General features: G+C 43.2%; 1 protein-coding gene across 2 annotated transcripts in view; it reads right to left on the reverse strand.

Moving 5' to 3' along the window:
* Positions 1 to 2,528: 2,528 nt before the first annotated feature.
* LOC140395248 (E3 SUMO-protein ligase PIAS4-like) overlaps positions 2,529 to 16,719 on the reverse strand; it is a 178,624-nt gene continuing 164,433 nt past the window's right edge. For both annotated transcript variants that reach the window (XM_072482806.1, XM_072482805.1), the window contains one exon: positions 2,529 to 4,553. In XM_072482806.1, coding sequence (XP_072338907.1) covers positions 4,474 to 4,553 — 80 coding nt within the window. In that variant the 3' untranslated portion in view covers positions 2,529 to 4,473. The remainder of the gene's footprint in view (positions 4,554 to 16,719) is intronic.

Below are 16,719 nucleotides of genomic sequence, written 5' to 3' on the forward strand. Positions count from 1 at the left end.
TTCTCCTAGTCATATAGGTAAAAACTTGCTTTTCTTACTGGTATGCTCATTCGCACATCAAAACACTCCTTCAGCTGCCCTTATCATTTCCCTTTTTTATTTTACCCCAATTTCATTTTTTAAACCTTAATTTTCCACAATTCTTACCACCCTAGGAGGGGGAAAATCGCCTGGAATCTTCAATTCATGCTCAAACGTTTGTCTTACCTGATAGCATTGGAGTGCTTCTATACCCAGGAATGGGAGATCTTTCTGTGTCAAGAGCGGAGTCTAATAGCGGCAGTGGTTAGCACTACTGCCTCATGGGTCACTGTCTGTGTAGAGTTTGCACATTCTCCCCGTCTTGATGGGTCTCACCCCCACAACTCAAAGACGTGCAGGGTAGGTGGATTGGCCGCACTAAATGTCCCTTAGTTGAAAAAAAGAATTGGCTACTTTAAATTTATTTAAATAGTCTGTACAAAAACCTTGGCCTTCAGAATGAGGGGATTGCACTGGGGTCTTGAGCTCAGTGTGGTAGGTATTTTGTCAATTAAATTGTGCAATTAGATGGTGGGTGTCAGCGTCCATGTCTGAGGAACTACAGCACACAGGGTTGAATGGATCAGTGGCTGTAAAGCCAGAAGAATAGGAGATCTTAAACAATTTTCAAACCACAAGAAATCTAACCAAATTAATTTATACATTTAAAATGTCACCTCAGGGGACCACAGAATTATAAACACTCTAGCTAGTCCAAAAAGCAAAAATGAAGAGACAGTGGACAATCTTTCACTGCTCAAGAATGAAGCATCTCAAACTAAAGCTATAACATGGGGAAATATGTGGGATGATGGGGAGGAAACAAGAAAAAGGCATGAGGTTGAAGGTGTTCATCCAACTATACATGCCACATTTTATTTTGGGATAGGAGTCCTTTGTGCCTCACCTATTCTCCTGCCCATGACCGCCATCCTACTTACATGTGGATTTTGAAAGGATCAGAATAGTATAGTTGCAATTAAGGTTAAGAATTAAAATTTGAGTTGAAGGCACTAAACGTAATTTTAAAAATAAACATACCAGGATAATTTTATGGTGAGTCTAGCACAATTATGACACAATAAAAGATAAAACCTATCTTCCAAAAGAGGGGTAATGTTGAACTATTGGTCTCTATGCAACCTAAAAAATATGATTCCTCGATTGCTTGGTGAGTAAATGCATCTGTTTCATAGGTCAGGATGGGAAAGGCTAACTCAGTAAATTTTTAACAAGTATAGTCAGGGTATCCCGATCACAGTGTCCTTCTAACTGGGTAGTAGCAGAAAAACAGGATTTCTGTCCCTCATCATCTATCCAGCAAACCTTGCTGAAGATTCTTAATGTGCACACATGAGGCGAGAACAAGTTCAGGCTTGGTTGCAATAATTTACAATGCCACATCACTACTAAAACACATGGTCTGGAATCACACGAAGTAATGAAAAACTAGTGGTACGCAAAGAACTGTATTAATCTTCAGGAAGAGGGAAAAACTGGGCAGGAGGGTTGAACCAAGAGAAAGTGAAGAAAAGTTAGCTGTTTGGGTGTAGTCAGGTTCAGGTTTGAATGAAAGAATGGTTGCACTTCCTTTCAAGGAACAGTGAGATGAAAGCTTAAGTATTCATTAAATATTAAAATAATCTGATATTAGTCTATACTAAACATCAGCATCTTTCAAAACTGCTTAATCACTACCAAAAGGGAATCGGAGACATGCTTAACTGATGTTACAAACAAGGCAAATCACACTCTATATATGCTCTTAAATGGGCTTGTGCTCAAATTTAAACTCATTTGAATCTAGCATGAATAAAAGGGGCAAATTTTAAAGTAGAAGCCTTTATGCATGCTACTTAATTTTGTTCAAGTATCTAAACAGACATTTTAGAAGTAGAATATTTATAAAAGATTAATCTATTTGGAGAGCAAAACATCTCATTGGTGCGTGGATGCTATAATTCATGATTATATTAAAAAGTGCATAACATTCTGTGAAGTCAAATCAATCCAGTAGCTTTTCTAGACAATTGATTGAAGAGTGTTAAAACGTCCATGGAAAATTTGCAAATACTAATCTAAAGATGCGGGTGAAAATAAGTCTTCAGGTTTTGCAGCATTTATCGTTGTTGTGCAATTTTATTCCATTAAAAAATACAGCAATAGATCTACGAAACCTTCCTGGAACCTCACTTGTTCTGTTCAACAAATTTCAAAGCTCCAACAGTTGTGTGGAATTTCTTAAACACGTGACTATGAAGCTTGGTTTTAAAGATTCAATGCTGCATTTTGTATTTGCTTTCAGGAAATCCTCAAAGGTAGTTCTTGTAAACCATAAAGATTAAAAAAATGTTTAAATGACCCAAGTATAACGGCTACTTAGGAACAGAGCTTTGATTATCTGTTTATTGTCAATACTTGAAAACCTTCTCACCACTTTATTTCATTTAGATTACTTTCCATCCAGCGAGTGCTTTAAAAAAACGCATAAACTACAGCCTTCAATGTTACTGATCCAAATCCTTACTTTAATGTCACGGGTCGAGAGCATAAACATTGACGAAGACTTGGAAACCATGGTGTAAAAACATTGCAATTGCAAAAACCAATCTTCATGACAATATTTTCATTTCAACAATCAGATGACAGGGGAAACAATTTTTGGTGAAAGCAAGAGATGCATGTGAAATCATTTGAGAAAACTGATGTTAGAATCAATATCAGAATGTGGTAATAAGAAGGAGGGATTTGAGCAGACAAAAATTGATATTAACCCAAGTTATTCTCTTTCAGAATCTTGACACACCACATCTGAATTTAATGCCAGAAACAGTATGCAGTTATCAGTTGGGGGAAATGTGGAATTGTTAAAAAATGCACAATCGTTAAAAATGCATAATCGTTCCACATCACAGGAATTACTAACCGTTAGAAATCAGTGGTGGGACTGAAATATTTAAAAAAAAATCCACACATCTGCTGAGTGCTTTAACCTAGCTGGTTTTCATAATTTGAGATCCTGAATTGACCAACTTAAGTGTTAAAAAAACTAAATAAACTGTGTGCAGATATGTACAACTCTGTACAGCAATAACTTTAAAAAGAAAGCAAAGGAATAACAATTGTTGTAAGTGGTATCTCAGTAGCTGCAGCATCAGAGCACTGGGCTCAACTAGGTTGAATGCCAGGCTTGGCTAGAATTTGCATTTGGCTTTCCAATCATCAATGCTTCCACACTCCAGCGGAGAAAAGGAAAACTGAGCACTTTTCCTGCATAGCTCCAGAGTGCCTTTCAGGCTGAAGGGTAAGGGAACAGCAGGGGCAGAATCCATCTCCTGACCTGTTTGAGTCCAAAGGCTTAAGCAAAACACTGCTAGGTGTGAAAAAATAGTGAGAGGGAGGAAAATAAATCAAAACAAAAATAAATATGGCCGCAGCATAGGTGCCAAAGAGTTCTACTCTGAAAACCAACTGAGCCTCAGGATCCAGACCCTGCTCTAGAAAAAAAGTTACATGGATTGAATATGGACATTCTTTGTAGCTTTTGCTTTTCATCAACATTCTCCCGACACTAACTGATAGTGGGAGCAGACAAATATCCCAAACTTTGTTGAGTTGGCCACTTGAGGTATATTAAATGCACAAAACTCCATCTCTCAAGGTTCTCCTGTTGAGGGTGCACCTTACTGCTGCTTTATATTTCTTTGGAGCCCCACTACATTTGGAAGTGGGGTAAGGATGGGGAAAAACCAAGTAGATGAGCCATTTTGTACCTATAAACCAACCTACTGCTCAAGCGATCCATTTTAACAAATAGCACATAGAAGAGAATTGTGATCAACAGTGCTCCTTTACATTTAATTCAACTGCTTCCATGAGTGTTAACAATTGTTAGGAGTTAGAAACATCAAACAGAGATGGAGCTGTGCTAGCATAATCAATCTAATCTATAAGATTGTTATAGCTCCTAGATTTCAGCATATAAACTCTCAGGCTTCTTTGACATGGACATTTGCACTTAAAACAAAAGGAAACAATAAAGGGGAAAAACAAAAAGATGTCAGTTAAACTGGCCATATTTCATTCTGAGAACATGGGACTTGACTAGGGATTAATGCCTACTCAGCAGTCAATACAGCAGAATTTAAGCAATCCTCTACTACTTTGTGCTGTCTTTTTTTCTCCAGATAGTTCATGAACTATGTATCCGTCCTTCACATCCATAAGGACTCCTCGGGAGTATGTCACTTCTCCAAACAGATTAGTATCCTCTATTGTATTAGTTCTTTCAGGAGGTAGACATGGCTGGAAGGGATCGGAGGAACTAAAGCCTGCAATGCTAGAGGTAGACTTCTTTCAACAGGTCTTTCCATGTTGTGTCCTGCACGCTTTGTAGTGAATTTTCTCCAGCATTCACAGTAACATTCATTTTTGAGCAACTGACCCTGGAGATCAACAGTCTATAGTCAGGTCAATAACATCCATGTCACTCTTGCTGTTTGCAGGATTACTGAACTGATTGTTGCCAGTGTCTGTAAAATGCGAAATTGAAATGTGTCAGCCAGATACAAGAAGGTTTGTAAAAGACTAATTTATATAGTACCTTTCTCAACAAGACATCCCAAAGCACTCCACCAGATATTTTTGACAGCTGTGATATTTTGATAGCTTTGACAAAGAGTCAGCTAGACTCAAAACCTTAGCTCCCTTCTCTCCACAGATGCTGTCAGACCTGATGTGATTGTCCAGTATTTTCTGTTTTTGTTCTACCAGATAATTAGTTACATTTTGAAGTGCACTAATGAAGGAAACACAGCAGCAAATTTGCAGAGAGCATGGTCCCACAAACAGCAGTGTGATAATGCAGATAATCATTTCATTTGGAAAGTTGTTGTTTAAGGAATAAACATTGGCCAGGACACTGGTGCGAGCTCGCCTGTTTTCTTTGACTTAGTGCCAAGACCACAGACGGTTTAACCTATGCAACCTTGGTTTAACGTCTCAACTGAAATATGGCATCACAGACGTCCCAAATATTGCTCCGAAATGCCAGCGTAGATTCAGTGCTGAAATTCCCGCAGTGGGAGTTTAATCCACAATATTCTTTTTTATTTAGAGTACCCAATTATTTTGTTTTCCAGTTAAGGGGGAATTTAGCGTGGCCAATTCACCTACTCTGCACATCTTTAGGTTGTGGGGGTGAGACCCACTCAGACATGGGGGGGGGGGGGGGGGAGTGCAAACTCCACACGGACAGTGACCCGGGAGCGAGATCGAACCTGGGTCCTTGACGCCGTTAAACAGCACTACTAACCACTGTGCCACCCCTTAATCCATAATATTCTAACACAGAAGAGAGTGCTACCCCCTCAAGCCTGGTCCTCCATTCAATAAGATCATGGCAGATTTTCTTTAAAAAAAAATTTAGAGTACCCAATTAATAGTTTTTCAATTAAGGGGCAATTTAACATGGCCAATCCACCTAATTTGCACATCTTTTTGTGTTGTGGGGTGAGATCCATGCAGACAAGGGAGAATGTGCAAACTCCACACAGACAGTGACCCGGGACCGAATCCGGGTCCTCAGCACCGTATGCAGTAGGGCTAACCACTGGGCCACCGTGCCGCCCTTCACGGCTGATTTCAACCTCATCTACACTTTCTTGCTTGATTGCCAAATGCATTCATGCATTTAGACTGCAAAAATTTGTTGCAAAAACTGCGCATTCACAGCTCGCTGGGGTAAAGAATTCCAAAGACTCACAATCTTTCGAATGAACAAATTGCTCCTCATCTCTGCCCTAATTGGTCGATCCCTTATCCAAAGACGGTGACTCCTAACTCCAGATTTTCCCAGCCAGGGGAAACATCCTCCCAGGATCTAACTTGTTAAGCCCCTCAAGAATTTTATATATTTCAATACAATAGCTTCTCATTCCTCAGAATACCAAAATGTCCAGTCTTGCAACATTTAAAAAATATTTTGCTTTTTCTTTTTTCCAATCATGTGGCAACATCATATTTCTCCACTTTATATTCCTACTACCATATCCTTGCTCATTCATTTAACCCGTCTAAATCAGTTTGCAGTTTAGGTGGCACAGTCGCGCAGTGGTTAGCACTGGTGCCTCACGATACTGAGGACCCTGGTTCCATCCTGGCCTGGGTCACTGTCCATGTGGAATTTGCACATTCGCCCCACGTTGTGTGGGTCTCAACTCCACAACCTAGAGATGTGCAGGCTAGGTTGATTGGCCATGCTAAATTGTCCCTTAATTGAAAAAAAAAAAGAATTGGGGACCCTACATTTAAAAAACCCCAATAAAGCCATTTGCAGTGGCTTTCCATCATCTTCACAGCTTTCCTTCCCGCCTAACTTTGTGTTGTCAGCAAACTTGGGTAGATTACACTCAAACATGTATCTATATCAATAATATATATTGTAAGTGGCTGAGGCCCAAGCACGGATCCTTGGCGCAGAGAAGGCTAAACCTGTGAATTGCAGGTCAGTCAGCCCAACAATGTCAGAAAATCTTTTCAAAATAATAAGAAAATTAACAGTCTTTTCAAAAAGCATGGGCTATTAAAAGCTAGCCAGCACGGATTAGTTCAGAGCCAACCAGTATTTGGTAACTCCAAAAGCAAAATACTGTGGATATTTGAATTCTGGAATAAAACAGAAAATTCTGGATATATTTAGCAGGTCAGGCAGCATCTGTGAAGAGAAACAATGAGTTAATGTTTCAGGTTAATGAACTACCATCAGAACTAAGGAATAGGAAAGTGTTCCGGAAAATTATGTTTTTTCAGACTGGAAGGTGGTACACAGTGGAGTTCCTGATGTTGATTTTTTGGACCATTGCTGCACTTGATATAAATTCATGGATTGAGGATAAACGGCACAATTTCAAAATTTGCAAATTACATAAAATCTAGAAGTAGTAGACAGTGAGGAAGGTTGTAACAGCCTTCAACAGGTGGCATGACCGGATGCAGGGCATGTGAAAATCCAGAAAAGGGTTAGGCCATACATTTTGGTAGGAAAAAGGAGAAGAAATAATACATGATTAATGGAACAATTTTAAAAAGGGTGCAACTAGACCTGGGGTGCTTGTGCACAAATCTTTGAAAATGGCAGGATCCTGGGCTTCTTAAAAGAACATGGAGTACAAAATACAGGAAATTATAATAAAGCCACTTAAAACACTGATTAATAATAATAATAATCGCTTGTCACAAGTAGGCTTCAATGAAGTTACTGTGAAAAGCCCTCAGTCGCCACATTCCGGCGCCTGTTCGGGGAGGCAGATACGGGAATTGAACCCGCGCTGCTGGTCTTGCTCTGCATTACAAGTCAGCTGTTTAGCCCACTGTGCTAAACAAGCCCCAGCTGGAGTATTATGCCAATTCTGAGCACTACATTTTAGAAACAACATGAAGATTTTGGAGCAAGTTCAGATGAGATTTACAAGAATGGATTGCAGTTCCATGGATTAGTTGGAGGAGCTCCTTAGAAAGAAGAGGCTAAGAGGATTTTTGAGAGAGATTTAAAGTAATGAAGAGGTACAATAAATAAAGAGAAACTGCTTCTATAAGGTGAAGGTTTGATAACCAGAGGGCAGATTTAAGGTGACTGGCAACAAAAGTCAGGTGACATGAGGAAATAAGTGATCATGTTTTGGAATGGACTGCCTGATAAAAATTGGTGAGTAGAGATTCAATAGTAGCCTTCAAAAGGGAATTAGAGAGAAAAATAATTTCAGGGATATAGAAAAAGAGCAGAGAAGTGGGACTAACTGGATTGCTCTTTGAAAGCTAGTGCAAACATGGTGAGTGGAATGGTCTTCTGCATTGCACTATGATTTTAAGGTCTCAATTTAATTTCAGTGTGGACCATTTTAATTTCAGTATGAACTATTTTAATATTCATCAGTCTGATAAATAAATGGACACAAACCTAAATGTGTTTGTAATTTTGTCACTCTGATCATAAAAGTTAACATTTCTTCACTTCCCCAACCCCTGACACATTACTCTTCATTGTTGGATTACTTTCAGCTCAGATAAATAATAGAAGAGTGAGGAACATCTGCCTATCCAAAAAAGTAGATTTTTTTCAATTATCTACTCAGTCTACATTTAAAATTGATATCGCATTCATTTGAGCCTTCAGAAAATATATGGGGCAGGATTTCTCCAGTTCCCCAGCCACGTGTTTCTTGGTGACGCACCACTCGCTGACGGCTACTTTCCCAGCACTTGTGAATGGGACTTCCCATTGTAACCGCTCCACGCTGCCGGGACATCGGCGGGCAGAGGTCTGCTGTGGGCGGGGAAAGTGAATCGCAATGACTGGACAGTTTTTAAAAAAAATGTTGGCACCTATACTTGGAATCTTCAGCCGTGTGTGAGAGATCAGAGCCAACCTGAAGCCATCACTTAGAAAAGGGAGGAAATAAAGTAAAAATAAATAGAATACATAATAGCCAGGGCAAGGTGGAGGCTTGAGTGGGCTGTTAGTCACCCCAGGTACTTATAATTATACAGCTTTAGAAAAACATCAAGCAGGAAGGTGAAACAGGTGGCAAACAAAGGATCTCAGGTGTAATAGTATAAAACAAAAGGACATGAAAATAACTGATCAAGATGATGATATACAAAAAATAGGGAAGGCGAAAATCAGGTGGTTTGAAGAGATGGGATGCAAACAAATACAGCTATCTATTTTTCACGAAGTTATCCAAATGTTGTTCACACCAAATGGGACTGTGGAGTGCCTAGGCGAAAGACAACATACTGTTTCTGAAAGTTGTATTGAGCTAGGAACAGTGTGAGAAGCTAAATACAGAAATGGTCAAAGTTAGAATGGGGCGAGGAGTGGAGAGGGAAAGAAATTATAATTCAATGTGATGGAATTTTCCCTTGTGGACAGAAGGCCTCAGAATAATCTTTGACACTATAGGGCGATCTAATGAGAGATGTTCTAAGAGCGATATCAGGCGAGACTTCCCGGGTACTTCCCGACTAGACCTGGGCCCGTATCAAACGGCACTAAATGCCGGAAATGATCCCCAGAAATGGCTGCCCCGCCTGCTGATTTGCCTGGACCACACCCAGCAGCCCCCGGCTAACACCCAGCAGCCCCCGGCTGCTAACACTCACTTAGAACACACTCCAGTCAGCACGCAACCATGCCACTGCTCCACACTTTGGAGATGCCGACCAGGGCAGGCTTCTGGATGTTGTGGAAGCAGCATGTTCTGATGGGGTCGGAGGACCAGCTACAGGGCCGTCAGGAGGCAGTGGTAGCAGCCGTCAGTTCAGGCAGAGTGACCAGGAGGAATGCCGTCCAGTGCAGGAAGACTTACGGCCGCAACCGAACTGCATGGGTAAGTTAACACTGGACCCCTGGCACCAGTCCCGCCTGCCACCACCCTGACCTCCATCCCCCCACACTTAGTCGGTGGCTGGCACTGCACCCCCCCCCCCCACCCCACAAGCATAATACCATGCCTGTGCCCCAGCACACCCTGGCATCCACCAGCACAACCCACCCTACGCCGCAGAGGTGAGGATCCACTGTCCCTTCACTCAGATGACCTGTCTCAAGCGAGTTCTTCATGTCAGGCAAAATGATCCCTCCCTCCCACCTGACCACGTGGGTCATGAGATGTCAGACCTATGAGGAACAGGCGAGGATGAAGGCCTCCCTCGCCCTCTGGGTATGCCGGACCCTCACCGGTGCATTCTGTCCTCCCTCCTCTTGCTGCTCCTACGGGTCCTCCCCGGGCACGTCCTCCAGCCACTCCTGGTCCGGCCCATCCTCATCCTCCTCAGACGAGACCCCTTGCCCCTCCTCCAGTATGTTGCCCCACTGTGCCAGGTTGTGGAGGGCACTGTAGACCACCACAAACCAGGAGACCCTCTGTGGGGCTGTACTGCAGAGCACGAGAGCGGCCCAGGCAAACACATTGCTGTGGGTCTGGAGTCACATCTAGGCCAGAACATGGATCTGGAAGAAGTGAATGTGTTCTTCAAAAGGCAACACAGCTATCCAGATTTCTTGAAACTCTAAATTTCTCAAGAGATTGGAGGTGTACATTTGGAATCACTGCAGTCTACAATACATCAACTCTTTCTAGAGGCTTTGTTAGAAAGTGTTAAGTCATTCCATGAGGGAGGCGTTGATTACGGTGGCAGATGAGGTTTTGAAAATGCTTTCATTTAACTAGTCAGTGGTCTCTTCTTCAATAAAATTGGGCAGCAGCTGGTGAGAATCAGGCAGTTGCAAAAAGGCCTCCCAGTATCATACCTAGAACTCTCGATAATGCAGTGGTTGGAAAAACAAATTTATTCCGTCAGAATGGAAGGAGATGATGATGCAAAAATAGGCAGAGTGAAGATAACAGAAGAAAAGGAGAGAAATGTTAAGATCAAAATCATAAACAGAAGAGTTATATTCAGGCACTGGAGAATAATGAATATCTATTCTAAGTCCAGGAATTAAACACATTTTCAAGGAACATCTAAAAGTTCCACATGAGACTTTCAGAATTAATGAGGGGGGGGGGGGGGGGGGGGGGGGGGGGAACCAACCAACCAGATAGAAAACTGCCTAGGCACTCAACAGATGATAATTTCACAGCTAGGACTTATAGGGGGACAGAGACTCATGGGTGTTCTGTTCATACTTTATAAATAATATTAAGGAGGGTATAAATAACATAAAACAAATTTATGATGTCAAGTCTTGCAGACTTATCGAACACCGATTGATGGAATTTAAATAAATCTAAACTAACTTAAAGTGAATGGATTAATCAATGGCAGATGGGTGGGTACATAATCACATTGTGTACTAATGACTGCCTGTCCATTATGTACAGTAACAAAGTATTTGGATGTAATTGTAGGTCTTCATTTGAGGTATCTGGTCAATATAAAGCTATTGGCATTAGATTAATTAACAGCAAAAATTGCATTAATTCTAATAATAATAATCTTTATTAGTGCCCACAGGTAGGCTTACATTAACACTGCAATGAAGTTACTGTGAAAATTCCCTCGTTGCCAAACTCCAGCACCTGTTCCGAATACACGCAGGGAGAATTCAGAATGTCCAATTTACTTAACAAGCATGTCTTTCGGGACCTGTGGGAGGAAACTGGAGTGCCCGGAGGAAACCCACGCAGACACGGGGAGAACATGCAGACTCCACACAGTGACCCAAGCCGGGAATTGAACCTGGGTCCCTGGCGTTGTGAAGCAACAGTGCTAACCACTGTGCTACCATGCTGCCAATCAGTGCCGTTAAGGCAACAAAGCATCCCAAGATGGTTCACAGGAATGTTAACAAAATTTAACATCAAACCACACCAGGAGATATTAGGACAGGTGACCAAAAACCTGGTCAAAGATGCAGTTTTAGGTTTCTTAAAAGGAAAAGAGGGGTAGAGAGGCCTGCGCAATCCGAGCTTACGGCCCATGCAGGTGAAGGGAACGGAATGGTAGCACAGTGGTTAGCACTGTTACTTCACAGCTCCAGGGTCCGAGGTTCAATTCCCGACTTGGGTCATTGTCCGTGTGGAGTCTGCACGCTCGCCTCGTGTCTGCGTGAGTTTCCTCTGGGTGCTCCGGTATCTTCCCACAAGTCCTGAAAGACGTGCTGTTAGGTAATTTGGATATTCTGAATTCTCCCTCTGTGTACCTGAACAGGCGGCGGAATGTGGCGACTAGGGGCTTTTCACAGTAACCTCATTGCAGTGTTAATGTATGCCTACTTAATAAAGATTATCATCCGCATATGGTGGAATAAAATTGTGGGCGTTCAAGAGGAGCAGAGAGGTCTGGGAAGGTTATATGGCTAGAGATGGCTGTTGTGTTCTGCTTCTTAATGTAGCAGAAGCTGCTTCCTTGATGTATGCTCTGACAAAGGAAGGTTCCGATTTGGAGATACATTTATTGAACAGATAACAATTCTCCTACTCGAGTTCGACTCTCCTGCTAATCTTGCTATAGTAACTCAGTCTAACTAGCCAGTCTGCTCTAAGCCATGCAGTGGATGTGATGCTTCTGATCTGCCCCTGTACTTCTCTCTGTCGCCTATGGAAAGAGAAAGAGCACGTGTGCCTGGTCCGTTTATATGGGTTGCCCCCTTGTGGTAGTGTCACCTCTGGGTGTCTTGACTGCCCATTGGTCGTGTCCTATTCTATGTGTTCATTAGCTGTATGTCTGCATATCATGATGTCTCTGGTGCTCCCTCTAATGTTTACTTAGTCTTGGTGTATTTACATTAACCCCTTGTGTATTTACAGTGTATTTCACCACATACCCCCTTTTATCGTGTTACATATTTTCTGTACAGTGTTAAAGAAAATTGTACAAAATAGGTAGATAAGTGATGACATGTACAAATGATGACAGTGATGATTATACAATACCAAACAATATGTAGGAGTCCAAAGTTCATGAATTAATATGGTCGAGTGGCTTTCGTGTTTTGTTATTGAAGTGTCGATGTTGATGTTGTCATTTCCTTGTGAACGCCGTCAGTGTCCCTGTACTTAAGGAACCAAGAAGTCATCAGGAGGTGTGTAAATGGTCAAATCACTGTTGTCTGATTTGGACTCTTTTTTTTCTATGCTTGTAGTAGCGATGCAGTATGTCATCTGTGTTGTCTGACCTGGACCGTTTCTTGTGATTGCGATATTGATGCAGTATGTCATCTTTCCTGTCTGACCTGGACTGGCATCTGTGTTTGCGGTATTTATGCCGTATGTCAGCTGCCTTGAAAGCTGGTCTGCTTGTTTGTAGTGGAGCAAACGGGAATTGGTAAGATGCGTTATCATGCCATGGTATGTCTGCACACTTGCCATTGTCTTGAGCTGTGCTGTCACAGAGTCCTGCATTGGCAGAGTTATACCATGTCGTACCAGTCATTGTTCCAGTGTTGTTGTTTTTGTCGTGCTTGTTGTTGACATTGGTGCCTTTGGTATGCTTCTTGTCATCTTTGTTGTTGTTTTTGTAGGTTTTGTTGTGCTTGTTGCGCTCAATGACCACACCGAGTGGATAATGCGAGTCCTTCACAAAGTTACTTGTGTCAGTGTCCTTTGTGGCATCTGCTGTTTCATTGAGCGTGCCGTCTCAGATTCCTCAGCGCTCCCTGTCTGGAGTCATGTCCGGTTCACAGGAATCATCTTTGGCTTGTCGATGCTCCCATCTGGAGTCTTTTCTGGTTCCCCCGAATCAGCTTTGGTTTCTTGACACTCCCCGTCTGGAGTCATTTCAGGTTCACTTGAACCATCTGAGGTGTCACTTATCCATAGATCCATAGAATATACAGTGCAGGAGGCCATTCGGCCCATCGAGTCTGCACCGGCTCTTTGAAAGAGCATCCTACCCAAGGTCAACACCTCCACCCTATCCCCATAACCCAGTAACCCCACCCAACACTAAGGGCAATTTATCATGGCCAATCCACGTAACCTGCACATCTTTGGACTGTGGGAGGAAACCGGAGCACCCGGAGGAAACCCACGCACACACGGGGAGGACGTGCAGACTCCGCATAGACAGTGACCCAAGCCGGAATCGAACCTGGGACCCTGGAGCTGTGAAGCAATTGTGCTAACCATTATGCTACCGTGCTGCCCCATAACCCACTTGAATCACCTGAGGTGTCTTGATGCTCCCCGTCAGGAGTCAAAACGTTCAGGAATGTATTTTTTTGTGGAGAGGTTCGAGTGGATGAGGTTTGAATTAACGTGGTGTCACTGGAGTCACTAATAGCTTCACTTTGATTGTCGAGTGCCTCTGTACATACTAGCTGACGTCTGTCAGTCTCGTTGAGATGTCGCTCATCTTGTATGGGAATTGTGAAGCCTTTGTCACTTGTCGCACATACAGTGGGTAGACCTTCAGTGTCTTCTTGTCGGTTAGATGAGCTGGGTAGACAGTCAGTCTTCTGGTGGCTCAAATAATCTGGGTAGACTGTCATAGTCTTTTTGTTGTTCACGTGAGCGTGGTAGACTGTCAGGGTCGTCTTGCTGTGCACTTGAGCGTGGCAGACTTGCATCATCTGCTGTTGGTTGCTCAGATAATGTTACTAGGTCTTCATGGTCTTGTTCATGCAAGGGCTGCGCTCTGGAGTCTTGCGTTGCTTCCATCATGGAGTCTGTCAACGAGCTTGCTGTGGAGGCTTGTACCGCTGGCATCGTTCCCTGTGTGGAGTCATGCAGTAGTCTCGCTGTGGAGTCGAGCTGTGCGCTCTCAATGGAGCCGTGCAGTGGTCTTGCTGTGGAGTCTTTTTGTGTTCTCTGTGTGGAGACGTGCAGTGGAGACTCGCTGTGGAGTCTGACATCGCCTTCTGTGAGGAGTCGGGGACTCTTTGTGGTGTGTGGAGCACTGTTCGTGGTGCGTGGACCACTGGTGTGGCATCAGGCCACTCTCTGTGGGATTGTACCACTCTCTGTCTCTTGGCTTCAGGCCGTAGCCGAATCCTGTACTCATGGGTCGGGATGTCATCTATGCTGGGCTGAGGATCCTCACATCCGAAGAACTCATCCATGTCTGTGCCGGATTCTGTAATGTACACATCATCTCGTTGCGGTTCGGATTTGATACTGAGGTCGCCACGGCCAATGATGAAATCATCTTCCGAGACGTAGTCTTCAAGGACCACATCATCACTTTTTGTGTCGGAGCTGTCATTGTGCTCACTATGTCCAAGGAAGAAATCAACGTCTGAGTCGTAGTCTTCAAGGACTAAAATCATCATCCGGGGCCGTTTTCATCTGTTGCCAGCCTACCTTTGCCTCGTGGTGAGTATAGGTGCCAGTTTTACCGATTTCTTCTGTTGTGTTAGCTCGCAGTTGTTTTCAAACTTGTCCAGGACTGTCTGGAAGTCTCTCTTGTCTTGCCCTTTGGAGTACCTGAAGGAGTGGAAGATTTCTGTTGCACTTTCACCCGCAATGGTGAGTAGAAGCTTTATCTTCTCAGCATCGGCCACGCCATCTAGGTCGGATGCTACCATGTAAATCTCAAATCTCTGTTTGAATGCACGCCAGTTGGCACTGAGATTGCCGTGGTACCTGAGCTGCTGAGGAACTGGAATCTCGAACATCTTGCCTGGGTGGTTGCCGGTAGTCACGGATATGTTGAGATGAACTATATAGATTCAACAGGCACTCACTGGTACCATGTTGTGTTATGTTTCTTCATGTAGCATAAGCTGCTTCCTTGATGTATGCTCTGACAAAGGAAGGTCCCGACTTGGAGATAGGTTTAACACATTTATTGAACAGTTAACAATTCTCCTACTTGAATTCGAATCTCCTGCTAATCTTGCTAGAGCAACTTAACCAGTCTGCTCTAAGCCGTGCGGTGGGTGTGATGCTTCTGATCTGCCCCTGTATTTCTCTCTGAGTGTCGTCTGTGGAAAGAAAAAGAGCATGTGTGCCCTGTCCTTTTATATGGGTTGCCCCCTTGTGGTAGTGTCACCTCTGGGTGTCTTGACTGCCCATTGGTCGTGTCCTATTCTGTGTGTTCATTAGCTGTATGTCTGCATGTCATGATGTCTCTGGTGCTCCCTCTAGTGTTTACTTAGTCTTGGTGTATTTACATTAACCTCTTGTGTATGTACAGTGATGCATATCACCACAATGACAGAGCTAGGAAAGACCAAGGACATGGTGGGAATTGAAAAAAGGATGAGAATTTTAAAATCAAGTTGGTGTAGAATCAGGAGTCAGCAAGCATAAACACCAACCAAAGATTCTTCCATGAATCCAAAATGGTTATCCATTTTCTTTTTGTTAATTTTTCTAATATATGACAACATGTCAGTGTATTAGAAAGGAGATTAAAATTAGGAAAAGATTGTAAAGGAGCAACAAAATGGGTTTCATTTAAAAAAAAAATTTTTTAGAGTACCCAATTAATTTTTTCCAATTAAGGGTCAATTTAGCGTGGCAAATCCACCTACCCTGCACATCTTTGGGTCTTGGGGGGGAAACCCACACAAGTACAGGGAGAATGTGCAAACTCCACACAGACAGTGAACCAGGGCCAGGATTCGTATATGGGACCTCGGCGCCGTGAGGCCGCAGTGCTAGCCACTGTGCCACCGTGCTGCCCTATGGGTTTCATTTTTGGCATCTGGATTTAAAGTAATGAAACAATAAAAGGTCCTGTCAGTTAAAATATCAAGTCAAATTGAATTCAAATGCTCTCATCCCAATTCTTCTTGGATATGGGGACTACAGCACAACCCTGCAACTTCACTTGGACACCGCAGCATGGCTGCTCTGGGAAACAGGAGTTAAGGGTGCTTTGAGATTGAGGCAAAGATACAGGCTGGACAAAGAGGGGGATTATTCAGCAGCAAGCACTCAATTCAATAAGGGTTAGCTGGGCACATCGAGAGCGGGATTTACCAGCTGTTCACGCTGGCAGGATATTCTGGTCCCAAGCTGGCGCATGGGTTTCCCGGTGACGAGGGAGGCAGTGACTGGAAAATCCCATCGACAATGGCAGGCCGATAAATCCCGCTAGTGGGCTGCCTCCGCCGCTTAGAAACATGCACCGGATCATCGCGCTCCTGAAATAGTTTGGTGCCTTCTAGTGCTACAAACTGAACATGAGCAAAAGCGAGATCTTCCCGGTACACCCACAAGTAGGAGGGGGGGGGGGGGGGGGGGG

The sequence above is a fragment of the Scyliorhinus torazame genome, chromosome 18, assembly GCF_047496885.1.
Source record: "Scyliorhinus torazame isolate Kashiwa2021f chromosome 18, sScyTor2.1, whole genome shotgun sequence".
Lineage (NCBI taxonomy): Eukaryota > Metazoa > Chordata > Chondrichthyes > Carcharhiniformes > Scyliorhinidae > Scyliorhinus > Scyliorhinus torazame.